The sequence below is a fragment of the Schistocerca serialis genome, chromosome 5, assembly GCF_023864345.2.
Source record: "Schistocerca serialis cubense isolate TAMUIC-IGC-003099 chromosome 5, iqSchSeri2.2, whole genome shotgun sequence".
NCBI classification, from domain to species: Eukaryota; Metazoa; Arthropoda; class Insecta; order Orthoptera; family Acrididae; genus Schistocerca; species Schistocerca serialis.
In genome coordinates, this window is record NC_064642.1 from 384,858,613 (window position 1) to 384,875,206 (window position 16,594).

Consider the following 16,594-nt stretch of genomic DNA (forward strand, 5'->3'; position numbering starts at 1 on the left):
ATAGTGCCCTGTAGCTGACGTTCAGCAGCTGCAATGCCAGTGGAGCTATAGTAAAGGCAGAAGTCGTCAGCATACAGGGAAGCGGAGACAGAATTTCCCACTGCTGCAGCGAGCCCATTTATTGCAATTAAAAACAGGCAGACACTGAGGACAGATCCCTGTGGTACCCCATTCTCCTGGACTCAGGAGGAACTATGGGAGGCCACGACCTGCACGCAGAAGGTACGAGACGACAGAAAATTGCGGATAAAGATCGGCAGAGGGCCCCGAAGACCCCACTCATGAAGCGTAGAAAGGATGTGATGATGCCATGTCGTATCGTTCGCCTTCCGCAAGTAAAAAAAGACAGCGACCAGGTGCTGATGGCGGGCAAAGGCAGTATGGATGGCCGACTCCAGGCTCACCAGATTGTCGGCAGCGGAGCGGCCTTTACAGAACCCACCCTGAGATGGAGCCAGAAGGCCCCGAGACTCCAGTACCCAATTCAAGCGCTGGCTCACCATCCGTTCAAGCAATTTGCAAAGAACGTTGGTGAGGCTAATGGGACGGTAGCTGTCCACCTCCAAAGGGTTCTTGCCAGGTTTCAGAATGGGGATAACAATACTTTCCCGCCATTGCGACGGAAACTCACCCTCGACCCAGAGACGGTTGTAAAGGTCGAGGAGCCATCGCTGGCAATCCACTGAAAGGTGTTTCAGCATCTGACAGTGGATGAGATCTGGCCCAGGAGCGGTATCAGAGCAAGCGGCTAGGGCACTGTGAAATTCCCACTCACTGAATGGAACATTGTAGGATTCAGGATGGTGGGTGCGAAAAGAAAGGCTCCGATGTTCCATCTGCTCTTTAATGGAGGGGAAGGACAGTGGGTAATTTGAAGAAGCAGAACTCAGAGCAAAATGATCTGCCAAGTGATTGGCAATTACGTCGGAGTCCGTGCAAACTGCTCCATTCAGTGAGAGCGCAGGGATGCTGACAGGGGTCCAATAGCCATAGAGGCGTTGAATCTTGGCCCAGACCTGCGGTGGAGTGACATGGAGGCCAATGGTGGACACATACTGCTCCCAGCACTCCTGCTTGCATTGGCGGATAAGGTGGTGGGCTCAACACGCAGCCGTTTGAAGGCGATAAGGTGTTCTATGGAGGGATGCCGCTTGTGACACTGGAGCACCCGCTGGCAATCTTTAATCGCTGCAGCAATCTCAGGCAACCACCAAAGCACAGTCCGCCGCCGAGGGAACCCAGAAGAACGGGGAATGGCAGATTCTGCAGCAGTAACAATGCCGGTGGTGACCGAGTGGACCACCGCGTCAATGTCATCATTAGAGGGAGGCTCAATAGCGGCAGTGGAGGAGAACAAGTCCCATTCAGCCTTATTCACAGCCCACCTGCAAGGGCGCCCAGTAGATGGACACTGTGGCAGTGACAGAAAGATCGGAAAGTGGACACTACCACACAGGTCGTCATGCACTCTCCATTGGACAGACACTGAAGTGTGTGAAGGCACCATCATTCAAAATCGAAAGATCGAGCTGTGCCAATAAATGCTCAATGGTGGCGCCTCGACCTGTCACCACTGACCCACCTCACAGAGGGTTATGGGCGTTGAAGTTGCCCAGCAACAAGAAAGGTGGTGGCAATTGCACTATCAGCGCAGCCAGGACATGCTGCATGACATCACCATCTGGTGGAAGGTAAAGACTGCAAACGGTAACAGCCTGTGGTGTCCACACCCGAACAGCGACAGCCTCTAAAGTTGTATGTAAAGGGACAGACTCGCTGTGAAGAGAGTTAAGGACATAGACGCAGACGCCACCAGACACCCTTTCATAAGCTGCCCGGTTCTTATAATAACCCCGATAGCCACGGAGGGCGGGGGTTCGCATTGCTGGAAACCAAGTTTCCTGAAGAGCAATGCAGAAGAAAGGGTGAAGGCTGATGAGTTGTCGGAGCTCAGCTAGATGGTGGAAGAAACCGCTGCAGTTCCACTGGAGGATGATATTGTCCATGTCTGAGAAAGGCGTGACAGGACTGGGAAGGCAGATTACACCTCTGGGTCACCTGCTGCCTCCAATTAAGCACCTGTGCTAGTGCTATCCATGGTGTCTGAGGGACCAGCGAGATCAAGGTCCTCAGCAGACGCCAGAATCTCCACCTCATCCTCAGATGCAGAGGTGGAAGGTTGCGGTGGGACAGGTGCCACCACAATGTCAGGATGCTTGGGAGCCTTTTTCTTTGACTGCTTTGCATGCTGTGCCTTTGGTTGGTCTGGCTGGGAGGGCTCCACTGTGTCAGTCTCAGGGACGGACAACGACCGTGAGGCCCTACGACCAGCGACCGGTGGTTGCTTCAAAAATTTGCGGGTGTCCGCTTTGGCACTGGGCAAAGCCTGGGATGGGAGGGCCCCAAGGGACCCCTTCCTGGCGAGAGTAGCCAAAGAAGTCTCACACTTCTCCGGCTGGGAAGGGGGAACTAATGTCCCCAATGGTTGGGGTGGTGTAGCTCCTGAAGTAGATGGAGCAGGAGAAACAGAGGGGGAAGTGCCCCCCACAACCAAGGGGGTTGGTGCAGTCTGACATAGCTGAGAGGCAACAGTACGTGATGACAAGGGAGAGGATCGTACCGGTGTTGCAGCAGCGGCACTGGCTACCGTGCTGGTTGTCGGGTGTCGAATATCCATTAAGAAATGGAGCAATGATGGAAATGCATAATGGAGGGAATGTATGCTACCTGGAACACACTGCAGTGGATGTGGCCGGAAGCTCGATGTAAGTCCAACTCCATGAAAATATCAGGTGTGCCAGATCTTAGGGCAAGATGGATGTAAGATGCACCACGTAAGGTGTCCTTCCCCAAATGGTACGCACTAACAGAAAATTTGGAAAAGTAGTGTTCAAACCCCGTAGGGGACCATCACATTAAAGGCCAAAACAGTTGAGACTCCTTTTAGTCGCCTCTTACGACAGGCAGGAATACAACGGGCCTATTCTTACCCCCGAACCCGCATGGGGGAAGATCCATTTGATTATTGATTTCAAGATGCAGTTTATATATTTGCTTGTTTAGAGTGTCACATAGAAACTTAAGCATTATTTTGATGAAACATCAAACAACATGTTTTTACAAACATTTGTAGCTGAATATGGTTTCTCCCTCAGAAATTTTCAATTGAAATTTTTATTTGTTGTCATTTACTAATGCAATCAGGTATAAGATTTTTCTGGTGACAATTTACCATTCTCTCGAAATAATAATAATAATAACAATAATAATAATACTCATTTGTAGTAGTGAAATGGAGTAACACAGACCTAGAAGCACTCAATACACTTACACGATCACAATGCCACAAATATAGAATACATCACACACATTCAGCAACAGAAAGATTCACATTAAGCAGAAAGGAAGGAGGAAGGGGATTTATTGACATAAAAAACTTACATTATGGACAGGTAGACAATTTAAGAAAATTCTTTATAAAATGAGCAGAAACTAGCAAAATACACAAGCAATCACTCATATAAATACATCGGCTACACCACTGCAATTTCATAACCACTTCTACAACACTTTAGATCACATAACATCAACAGATACAAAGAAAGTAAATTGGAAAAAGAAAACACTACATGACAAGCACCCGTATCATCTAACACAACCACACATTGATCAAGACGCATCCAACACATGGCTAAGAAAAGGCAATATATACAGTGAGATGGAAGGATTCATGATTGCAAGACAGGATCAAACAATAAACACCAGATATTACAGCAAGCATATTATTAAAGATCCCAATACTACAACAGATAAATGCAGACTTTGAAAACAACAAATAGAAACAGTAGATCACATCACAAGCGGATGTACAACACTAGCAAATACAGAATATCACAGAAGACATGACAATGTAGCAAAAATAATACATCAACAGCTTGCCATACAACATAAACTAATAAAACAACACATTCCCACATACAAGTATGCACCACAAAATGTACTGGAGAATGATGAATACAAATTATGCTGGAACAGAACCATTATAACAGATAAAACAACACCACATAATAAACCTGACATCATACTCACCAATAAAAAGAAGAAATTAACACAACTAATCAAAATATCCATACCCAATACAACAAATATACAGAAGAAAACAGGAGAAAAAATTGAAAAATACATCCAACTGGCTGAGGAAGTCAAGGACATGTGGCATCAGGATAAAATTAACATTATACCAATTATACTATCAACTACAGGAGTCATACCACACAATATCCACCAGTGCATCAACACAATACAGCTACATACAAACTTATATATACAACTACAGAAATCTGTAATTATTGATACTTGTTCAATGACCCGAAAGTTCCTAAATGCAATGTAACATATACCACACAGTTAAAAGGAAGTCACGCTTGATCAAGGTCCGCGTCACTTTCCATTTTTAACCAGACATAACGTCTGAGAAAGGAGTATAATAATAATAATTGCACTAAAGTGTGTCATAAGAGTAGTGTGATGTTTATTTGCTGTAAACTTAAGGACATGCCTTTAAAGAAAGGGTATTTTAACAAAGGTTTTGTTGTAAACTATTATAGTTGAAAATGAATAACAGTGTTGGAAATTATAACACTACACAAAAGTAGCCTCCATAACCGTAAAGTAGAATTTGACTAAAAATGGTATTAATTATGTTGTGCCATGAACTTTTTATCATCTGTATCATGATGCGAATTGCCTGATGTATAGCAAACTCAAAATATGTTTCTCCCTGATTAATGTATTCCATTCTGGCAACAATTTTGTTGAATTATATAGCTGCATCACCTCTAGTGTATACTTGTTATGATAAAACAAAAATAGTTTTCACTATATTAACCTGTAAATGGACATCAATAACCATTATAATTGTTAATGTTTAATTATTTTTTTAAATGTTAATGTTTAAAATCACCATAATAAGTTGTGAAAGTGATCAATGGAACACATAGCTAACTAAATATATAACTCAACTGACCTCCAAGATGAACTGACACTGTATGATTTCTTTATGAGAATGTCTAAAGTCTCATGCAGATGTCCACCATCAATAATACATACCTGAACTTAAGACAGACACTAAGTATCACATTTCTATCATGCAAATTTAAAGAAACAAATAAAAATGTGAAATCATGTATAGTTTCAAAATCATCTGATTTTTTATGCAAGACAGACAATTAAAGTTATAAAATTGTTTAAAATGGAAAGATGAATATTTTGATATAAATTTTTATGTCACTTACAATTATGACAATTGTGCATGTTGAATACATGGTATATTTACAATAAAAACATACCTGTTCATTAAAAAAAGAAGTAGGCTGAAGTTCTGTATTATTATAAAACACTACAGTGTAGCTACAACAGAGAACGTATAAACATAGTAATCAGTATTCTCTGCCTCAGACTGTAACATTGTCATCCATAAATTCTTCAGTGGAATAGTAGCTCTTCCAGTTAATAAGTTATTCAGAAATCTTTTCAGATATATATTCTCCATATTAAATATACTGCATTTCTACATTTTTTAAAATTTTATTATAGACTTTTTGTCTTTTGTACTGCGGCAACTGGGCACAAAGTTTTAAATGACGTGTGGGAAACTGAAAATTTTTCTGTGACTATGAGCTCTAAATGAAAATTTTTGAGTGTATGACTGTTACTGTACACAATAATCAAAACTACAAATGTATACACCTGCTGTCAGAAAAAGCAGTGGCTGAAAACTGAACTGCCCACCATATTACACAGGAGCCAATCACATTACAGACTACTGGTCATAATTGTAATTGTGTGTGTATTTGAGGGAGTTACCCTTTAGCCTTCAAAAACACAAGAGAACATCTGCTCCTTGTCATTCCTAGGATTTCACCTGTAGAAAGGCCCTTGAAGTCATGAGGTCGAGTTAAGGGTGGAACAACAAAAAGTTTTGTATCTGTATGTGTTACATCCTAAAACTTGGCTGTACTGCAATACAATCAGATTACTGGTGACTGTATCATCACTACTCAGTTGCCAGTAATAAACACTGGATCAGCGGAAGACTCCACATTGCACTGTTGGTAAACATAAACATATTTAGTGGCAAGCTTACAGAAAGTCTGCATTACACTGAGAAACCATCATCACCCCAGGTAGCACCACAATCACAGAACCATTTTTCCTACATGCCGCCTGGAAACCAATTGCGAAAGCTTCAGCTGGACATTTACATAACCAAGTGCCTGACACATAGCTTGCCTATTCCAGCTGAGTTCCAGTCCTGGACATCAGCTGTCTCTCTGAGTAGTCAAGCTGTCACTGGATGCACCTACAGCAACTGACCACAGCCTCAGTAAGACTCTGCCTGTAGCACACTTCCACCTCACCATCACCTTCTGTGGTTGTCATTAGCCACTGATCACAGCCTTGTTGGGTTAAGTTTCTCGATATGTCCCACGAGCCACTATGCAATTGCCATGTGCACCCACCACTCGTCACTGACCGTGCTGCCTAGGCACCATCTGGTACAGCCATGGCTCATTGCTGACCGCTGCCATGGGAGCCTCTGTATTTGTAGACACTATCAGAAACTTCCTACTCTTGTGACTGAAATCAGACTTGGTGAGAACATCCTATTGAAGCTACTTACACAGCAGGAGCTGCCACACTGTGCGGATACACTACATTTTCCTGCAATCTCATGTTGCACTGGTGTCGGGTCAGGTGCTGATGCAAGATGTTGCTGGTGGACGAAAAGATCCGTGCAACGATGTCAACCCAGGCAGCACCACAATCACAGAACTGTTTTTTCAACACCAGTCCTGTACCACTTGGAAACTTATTATTTAAGCTTCTACCATGCACACACATAACTTGTCTGTTCCAGCTGAGATTCAATCTTGAACATCAGCTGTCTCTCTGAACAGTCAAGCTATCACTAGCTGCAGTCACAGCACTACTGACCACTGCCTTGTAGGACTGTCTGCAGCGCACTTCCCAAACTGCCTCATCATCACCTCGTGTAGTTGTCACTTGCTACTGATGACAGCCTTATTGTATTCAGCTTCTCTGTACGATCCTCATTGCTGTGTGCCGCTGCCACTTGTCGCTGACTGTGGCCCCACTGGAAACTTCTTGCTTAGAGTTCTTTGAGACATTCAGCGATCATTTGGTGCAGCCACCACTCCCTCTGCCTCACGGTAATCATCATTTATTGTCTCAGTGAGAAGTTCTTATTGGTGGGGTGTAGAGTTAACCTTATGATGGATTTGTCAACTAGTGACTCTTATTTCCTTGTTGTAAAGTAATTACTTTTATTTTCTTGTGTGACCCAGGTCCACTTTACCTTTTGTTGATGTTCACTGTTGAGTGACATAATAAAACATTGTTCATCGCTAACAGTGGAATTTCAGTTAAACTGTGGCCTCATGGGACTCATCATTTATTCAAAAAAGACAATCGTGTGAAACCCACCTCGCGCTATTCATCCAGAAGGCTCAGAGGGCTGTAGACACAGGTTCCCAGGTAGATGCCATGTTTCTTGACTTCCGCAAGGCATTCGATACAGTTCACCACAGTCGTTTAATGAACAAAGTAAGAGCATATGGACTATCAGACCAATTGTGTGACTGGATTGAAGAGTTCCTAGATAACAGAATGCAGCATGTCATTCTCAATGGAGAGAAGTCTTCCGAAGTAAGAGTGATTTCAGGTGTGCCGCAGGGGAGTGTCATAGGACCGTTGTTATTCACAATATACATTAATGACCTTGCGGATGACATCGGAAGTTCACTGAGGCTTTTTGCGGATGATGCTGTGGTATATCGAGAGGTTGTAAGAATGGAAAATTGTACTGAAATGCAGGAGGATCTGCAGTGAATTGATGCATGGTGCAGGGAATGGCAATTGAATCTCAATGTGGACAAGTGCAATGTGCTGCGAATACAAAGAAAGAAAGAAAGATCCCTTATCATTTAGCTACAATACAGCAGGTCAGAAACTGGAAGCAGTTAATTCCATAAATTATCTGGGAGTGCGCATTAAGAGTGATTTAAAATGGAATGATCATATAAAGTTGATCGTCGGTAAAGCAGATGCCAGACTGAGATTCATTGGAAGAATCCTGAGGAAATGCAATCCCAAAACAAAGGAAGTAGGTTACAGTACACTTGTTCGCCCACTGCTTGAATATTGTTCAGCAGTGTGGGATCCGTACCAGATAGGGTTGATAGAAGAAATAGAGAAGATCCAACGGAGAGCAGCGCGCTTCGTTACAGGATCATTTAGTAATCGCGAAAGCGTTACGGAGATGATAGATAAACTCCAGTGGAAGACTCTGCAGGAGAGACACTCAGTAGCTCAGTACGGGCTTTTGTTGAAGTTTCGACAACATACCTTCACCGAGGAGTCAAGCAGTATATTGCTCCCTCCTACGTATATCTTGCAAAGAGACCATGAGGATAAAATCATAGAGATTAGAGCCCACACAGAGGCATACCGACAATCCTTCTTCCCACGAACAATACGAGACTGGAATAGAAGGGAGAACCGATAGAAGTACTCAAGGTACCCTCCGCCACACACCGTCAGGTGGCTTGCGGAGTATGGATGTAGATGTAGATGTAGATGTCTCTGTGAGAAGTTCCTATTGGTGGGATGCATGGGTTAACATTATGGTGGATCTGTCACATAGTGACTCTCATTTTCTTGTTGTAAAGTAATTACTCTTCTTGTGTGACCCAGGGCCATGTTAACTCTTGTTCATGTTCACTGTTGAGGGACATTTTTCATTGCAATCAGTGGAATTTCAGTTGTGTTGTTCCCAAGTGATCACTGACACAAAAACAATAATTACCTGAATATTGCAGCCCCTTGTATAATGACTTTGTAATCTGGTGAAGTAAACAACAGATTGTTAAGAAACTGCATGACAGTAAGAGGTAGACTGAACCTCACTGTAGGCAATTATTTTTTGTTTTATTGCATTAATTTACTTAATTTACAGAAGACAGAAAATTAACAGAACAAATAAGTCACAGTTCTTAATAAGATTTTTTCTGCCTTTAAAAGAGCACAGCAAGTGGTTTCTTTGTCACTTAATATCCCATCCAATGGCTGTTCACTTCAATTTCATAATAATTCTCTCATTTTCTGACACCTTCTCCCAGGCAGCTAAGGTGATATTCCACATGTCATCACAAGTTCTTGGCACAGAGTCACTCCAGCTTTTTCACATGCTATGTTTCACTTTGTCCATATGTTTTCGATATGGCTAACATCTTTTACAGGAGAAGGCTAGTCAAGAAGACAAATCTTATCCTGTTCTGCGAGCAGCATTGCAGTCAAGTACAGGAGAACAAATCCAGCTGAAAACTGCTATGGACATACAGGCACTGACACATCCCTTGCAGGATGGTCTCAAAACAGGTAGCATGTGGACTATGTGCTTGTATTGAGCCATCATTTACTGTATAAGGTACTGATCCACTAAAAAATATTACATTCCATCGGTCACAATAGGTACTTCCCTCAGAAAATGTTAATCGGCAGAGCCAATGATCATTAAAGAGCTTCCCTTTGATAGTCACATGTTTGCTTTGTAGTCCAGTCTCCCACAACCACTGCTGAACAGTGTCAACTGACATGGGAGACACAGTAGTGTGTTTCAACTGTACTGTGTTTAAAAAAGGAATTTGCTGTGATGTAATTACACGTTTACTATCCTGGACCAGTGTTGTTACATGCCAAAATACAATTTTGAAATGTCCACTACATTCTTATGTATCACAATACCATTTTATACACAACTGGGCAGTGCACTCAGGAATGCCATACTGTGCCACAGCCTCAAATACCAACAAATCCCCTTCCTCTACAAGAGCAATGACAAAGTCATGAATAGCCTGTTGACGAGGACCCATGGCTCATAAATAAAGTGACTGGACTCAAAGTGAGGTGGTTCGCACAGCAGACCACACATTGTGAACTGCTATTAACTACCACAGAATGAATGGTGTGACAACAGACATAATTCACTGTGTTACATTGTCAGTCAATGCAGCTCAATACTGCCACCACAACTGATGTGATAAATTACTCCAGAATGATATTCCCCTTCACATAAAGCGATCTTATCAGGAAGTTAAGCAGTTTAGCCCTCTAAATGTGTCCATACAGAGTTTAGATTATTAGACAGTTTTCAAAAAATGAGGGCAACAGTCATCACATTTGAGAGTTCTCCCACTTACAACCAGAAGGTTGGGCTAGTGATTAGAGCAATTAAATACATACCAACCAGGATGTCATGGGTTCAAGTTCTCATGTGAACATTTTTTTACATGGATAATTAAAAGTATTTAATCAAAGTGAAGATTAACTTTATGAAAGATAATGTAATAATATGGGAAAGAATAATACAATACATTGTTATAGATAATCATAATGCATACTGTTTCACTTTGTCATTCAGGCTGTTTTTTACCATTAAATAATTACATACAGATACATTTTTGTGAATATAATCAAAGTTTTTTTCCATCTGTTACTAAGGCATGATTTTGTGTCATTTATCACCCAATACGCTGTCAAAACACAGATATGGACGAAATTGTCTGAATGACAACACAAAACACTATGTATAATGATTATCCATTTTTTATTTTTCAAAAACTAAGATCTAGTAACCTGAACCCTTTTATAAGAGTTACTTTTGAGTGGTCCCTAAATCAGTCACTGGTTGTAGCCTCCCTCTACCAGAATTCAATTATAAAGTTATAAGAAAATCCCTACTGTTGTGCCAAATGAATAAGCTTTTGAGAATCTTTATACTACTGCTAAATGGTGCTGGAATTAATATGTGATCACTACTACTACTACTACTACTACTACTGTGACTGCTATTAATTTGCATAAGTAACAGTCATCCAATATGAGTGGGCTAACTGCAAATGTTTTTGGCAGTTTTATCACTTGCCACTAAAAGCAACCCTGGTTGAACTGCCCCTAAAAATATCACTTTTACTGTAGGAAACAAACTACTCAGCAGAACAGAGGGATGTTTTCTATATAGGACATTTACCTTACAGCAAGGAAGAAAAAGAAAAAAGAACTGCTGCAAGTTAACACTGAATCAAATCGTCACCCCTTTACACAGAAAGCAAGCAGAATGAATAGTCACTTACAGTGAGAATTAGCAAATTTTGTGCTATTAAGGGTCTATGTAATGTATCAATAGCTAATAACAGTGTATTTTATTCACAGAAAAGTTTCTTGTCTTCTTGGAATACATACAGGACAATTTTTGCATAATATTTCAAGAGATAATTCCCCTTTTGCATGTTCTCAATGTACTCTGGAAAAATGGCTTCTTGTAATTCATTCGTGTCAGTGCTGTGCCATGCTAGGCTATGATTTTCCACTGCCAGTTTCTGTGTGTCAAGTGTACAATAAAGGAATGGTTAGCATTTTTATGTTTTTAAATAATGAATATTTTAGCCGGGCAACACACATTTCTACTGATTTTTTTCCCTCTAGTATTAATGGCCTTGTTATATCAGACAAGTTTCCACACAAAACTGTAACACATTGAATAACAGTGCGCAAATGTACTCACAGAAGGTATGAGAAGTATTTCAAAGTTAGTTGTAGAAAATATATATTATGATAGGAAGTAATTTACTGCATTCTTTCGATAAATTTTCAACTTATGAAATCCAGATATTCTGTTGTTTGGGGAATTCCTTCTACTTGATGAACTTCAAATCTTACCAGCAAAAAGAACACAGAGGTGGACAATCTTTAAATGATTACACAGGTTTCACCAGTCTATACTAGGTTCTGAAGGTTGCCACTATACACTCTCAGACATGTGTCCTTCTGCAGAAGCTCTTATCAGTGTGAGGCCATCCTGCCTTGTAATAAAAAATTCTTGATAGAAACCACCTTTACTTTCTTCCTTCATTAACTGATCAGTTTCATATCATATCAACAAAATTTACAGTTACTTTGTTACTTTGTGTCCAAATTACTCAATGTCAATCTTGTTAGTATATAAACTTTATGTACACCTAACATTAACAGAGCTTATTTATCCTGCCAGTGCATATTTCTAGAAAATTTAACGACATAATTGTTGTTTAAGGTAGACTTACTTTCAAAGCGTGTCACAGCTGAGAAGTCCTCACGGCTGTACACTTTTCCTGCCTGGCGACCTTCATGTGCCTCATCACACAATGTTGCTGTTTGACGATCACGGGCACGGCACGTGAGTGTGTCGAGGCAACCGAGAAGATGCAAGGCGGCCTGAGAGCGTGTCACGTGGCAGTGAGGAATGACAGGAAGTGCCAGCTCGGGACTCAAGATAGAAAGATTTGGCTGTACAGAGTGCTCTATAGGTGGTACTTCACTTGCTACAACGTTGTAACATGCGAGCTCTTGGTTGCCTGGGTGGTAACTGCAAAAGGTATAAATTACTATGAGGTGCTATTCTACTGAAAATTCTATAACAGCAAGACAAGAGTGTCTACTGTATTTTAACATTACGCTGCATAGTGATTGTTAGTCATCACAAAGTAAAATTAACCTGAAATATTCTTTAATACAAATTGATAAATTGTAGTTCACAATATTAATCCCTCATTATTTAGGTTGTATCACTAGGTACTTAACTTACAAATTTGATAAAACACAATGGGTATTATTTATAGACACAATTATACTTCTAGATAATGTATCTGGTGTCTTTTCCCCATCAGCAGTATCATGGGTAAAAAATAATGAAATAAAGTCTACTTGGAAAAATGGTATTTTCCATGCATCTTTCCACTACGTCTTCTGCACAACATAAATTAATGACAAGTGTGGGAAATATGAAGGGAAGAAGGAATGGGGAACAGTTCACTGTTTCTGTTTTAAACCTTGGAATAGCAGAAAGGTACAAAACACAAAAAATTACAATGAGTGACAATATAACAATAATGAATTTTCTAGCTCCTACACTGCGTTTTTCTGTTCACACCCTAGCAACAGCTTGCAAGATGATCAAACAAATATTATTCATGACCTAGTTAAAGGCAAGCAAATTCACATGCTGAGATGGCCACACAGTGATTTCCACCACCCCTCCCCACAGTGCACCTACAATAAGAATTGGGTTAGCTGACCAGAAAGAAGTGTGCCCCCCCCCCCCCCCACACACACACACACACACAAATCATTACCTGTGTTTCCTGCTCATAAATACCTCCATTTCATAGTTAACAGTAAAGCAGACAAACCTTGTGATGGAGCAGGAGCAGTCTCGACACACAGATCCTACTAAACTTCTTCTCTACAAAGTATGCTTACCAAGTAATGTTGGCAGCAGTAACGAACAAGTGAATACTGGCCAATGTTATCAGACTGGTGCCAATTTTCTCCACTACTGACAATACTGACAGTAATGTTTAGCAAGGCAAGGCTGCAATATAGATGAGAGGTGACCACAAGAACCCTGATCATGCATTTGTCAGAGGATGGTGTATTTTCAAGTACTGTTACATCAAAATATGTATTTATTAACTTCTCCCTGTGCATGAAGGCCTGCCACATTGTAGCATACAGTAGGTAAAAGTTGTTGAGTGTTGAATAGTATCTCCTGAATACACAATTTAATCAGTTTATCAGTGTTATTGGTTCAAGAGCCCATACTTGGCAGCAGTTACTCATGAATTTCCTACAATGAGCCACAGTACATTTGTATGAATCAAATTTGGTTTAAGGTTATTGGAAGGTATTCCCTAAATGTAACATTTTGGTTTCCCCAACATTTAATACTGCTCTTCATCTGACCACAGTACTGTATTGTGAAACACAGATGAGGCACATTCCAATCTGTCACTTAGTAAAGGGATGATTGTAATCTTCCAAATATGGCATTTCTACGACAGACCATGATGATGATGATAATGTGTGAGGCTCCTATTAGATGTCAGTTTGTGGTGATTAATATCCATAATAAGAGTCATTTGAGAGAAAACCATTATATAGTCTGAGCATTGCAGAGGATATCTTGCTTCCGCTAGCAATTCAAATCACTGATATGAATTAAACGTTCTTTTTGGCATATAAATTGTTAGAATAATTCATAGGAAAAATATAGACTGCAATTCTGACATTAACATCCCATCATCCTCAAAGCATAAACTACTCTGTGACTTACTTAAGCTTCAAAATTTACACTCATGGTGGGAGGAATTGAACTAGTGTGGACACTAGAGCAAGCTTGCACCAGTCTAGCCCTGTCCACCTTGGGTTTAAATTGCATAACACAAACAGGACATACTGTATAGTTCATGCGCAAAGAATTAAAGAGAGGTTAATAGCTCATGCCTGGAGAATTACAGAGAGGTTAAATGTCAAAATAAAAACCATTTTTGACCATTTTACCTGACCACTATCCTTTGAGCTACTTGGATTTATTATTGCTTCTGATATTGATGTGAGACAAATTCCCTATTTCAAGAGCTCTCATCACTGTCTTTTACTTCCCTTGATTATATGTATCACCCCCAATCTTGCCACTCAAAAAGATGTTAGGTTGTTATCTGATGGGTTAGGTTGGAACCTTCATAGAGCTATTTGCCTACTGTCAATTGCTGAGAGGTATTTATTTTGCCAAGAGATTAAATTAATTTACAAATCTCTGATGTGTAAAGACTAATATGGAGGCATGCGAAAACCAGTGTGCCATTCATTCATGTTTTACTCCGTCACTTTTGCAATGTGGCTTTCAACTGCAGTCAGTTTCCAGGCAATTAAATACTCATCACAAAAACAGTTTTAAAATGGTAGACAATTATAAGACTGTTACCCACTAGCAGCATTCTAAAACGTTTCCAAGAAGGCTATGTACAATTATAGTCAAAACATTATCTATGACCTTGATGTGCAACACATCAGTGAACAATAATTAGATTAGGAAGATTCTGTCAACAACACAAGTTGTGTTTATCTCTGATTCTTGAACTGTCATGAGTAATTTGATTGTGTATCACACATAAGAGAGCAAACTACTATTGCAAAACACTTTACTAAAAAAAAACCTGCCAAATCTTGGGAAATTTTATAGAATCCTATGATCTAGCCATCACTATTTTCCTGGTCCTCTTTTATCGGAAAGGGAAAGAAAGAAAGAAAAGAGAGACAATATGATTACTAAATGGCTATTTCAAAGTAAAAAAAAAAAATTTTTTTTAGTTATAAGCAAGTGCATCATAATATTTTATTACACTAGTTACCTTGTGCACTTATTTCTTTTTATTCCAGTGAAACCTTTCAAGAACCCAATATAATCACTTAAGTAGGATAATATTTTAGTATTATCCATTGCAGAGCAGTGGAGTAAGATAATCAAGAACAAAAAGGGGAAAAAAGAAACAGCATGAACTTGTGCTGTGGAATGACAGATATTCTATTATTATTATTATTAACTAGTGTTACACTTTTACCAAACCCATACTCTATTCAAAAAGAGCAAAAGACAGTTCATTAAAAAGAGATCCACCCCAACTATGTACTTCTTACAGCAAACACTTAAGCTTATTTTGCAGGATAAACACAAAGTACCAATTAACAACCTAGAATTGTTCATGTTCTAAATTGTCCTTTTACACAATACGTAAGAAACAGCAAGCAGAGAGTTTAACAAATCACTCTTTTACATATGGGGATTTTCATATGAAAATGATATGTCAGGTATGAAATATACAGATGATAACATTTGTTAGATAAAGACATATTTGAAATGTGTCAAAATGTTTTTTAAAATTTTTATGGAGTCTGAAAATGGGTGGACTTCACACTCATAAACCCTCAAACTGATTATTCTTTAATGACAAATAATTCCTTACACCCACTGGTTTCTGTATTTTTCTTCAGAAATGATTTAAATATTTAATAAATTTGTATGATGGGGGTTGGAGCTCACAATTTCCCAATTGTTAGCTTGGTTATGTTGTGAATAAATATGCTATTACATTGGATGACTAAAAATGTGATGCATTCAGAAGACATCGTCAGATGTCACTTTAACTTTGTAGATGTACACACTATTGGCAGCTATCTACATGATCAGACCAGCAACTCTTATGATGATCACCTAAGTGCATTAGTACTGTCCACATTTAGCATTGCTACCCAGCCCAGTAGGGCATACCAGGTACGTGAACAACTACAGATGCTGAATGAGCATTGCTGATGACATGGAGATGCCATATACTCCGACGAGACAGCTTTAAAGTGGCCTTATTGTGGGTGAAGAAATTGATCAAATGTATGATGAGATAAAAGAAATTATTCAGATAGTGAAGGGAGATGAAAATTTAATAGTCATGGGTGACTGGAATTCGAGAGTAGGAAAAGGGAGAGAAGGAAACATAGTAAGTGAATATGGATTGGGGGAAAGAAATGAAAGAGGAAGCCGTCTGGTAGAATTTTGCACAGAGCATAACTTAATCATAGCTAACACTTGGTTCAAGAACCATAAAAGAAGGTTGTACACATGGAAGAATCCTGGAAATACTAG

General features: G+C 39.9%; 1 protein-coding gene across 1 annotated transcript in view; it reads right to left on the reverse strand.

Moving 5' to 3' along the window:
• Window positions 1–16,594, reverse strand: part of LOC126481960 (E3 ubiquitin-protein ligase MYCBP2-like) — a 100,331-nt gene that overhangs the window by 68,896 nt on the left and 14,841 nt on the right. The window contains exon 5 of the mRNA XM_050105923.1: window positions 12,183–12,484. Within this exon, the coding sequence (XP_049961880.1) occupies window positions 12,183–12,484 (302 nt within the window). The remainder of the gene's footprint in view (window positions 1–12,182; window positions 12,485–16,594) is intronic.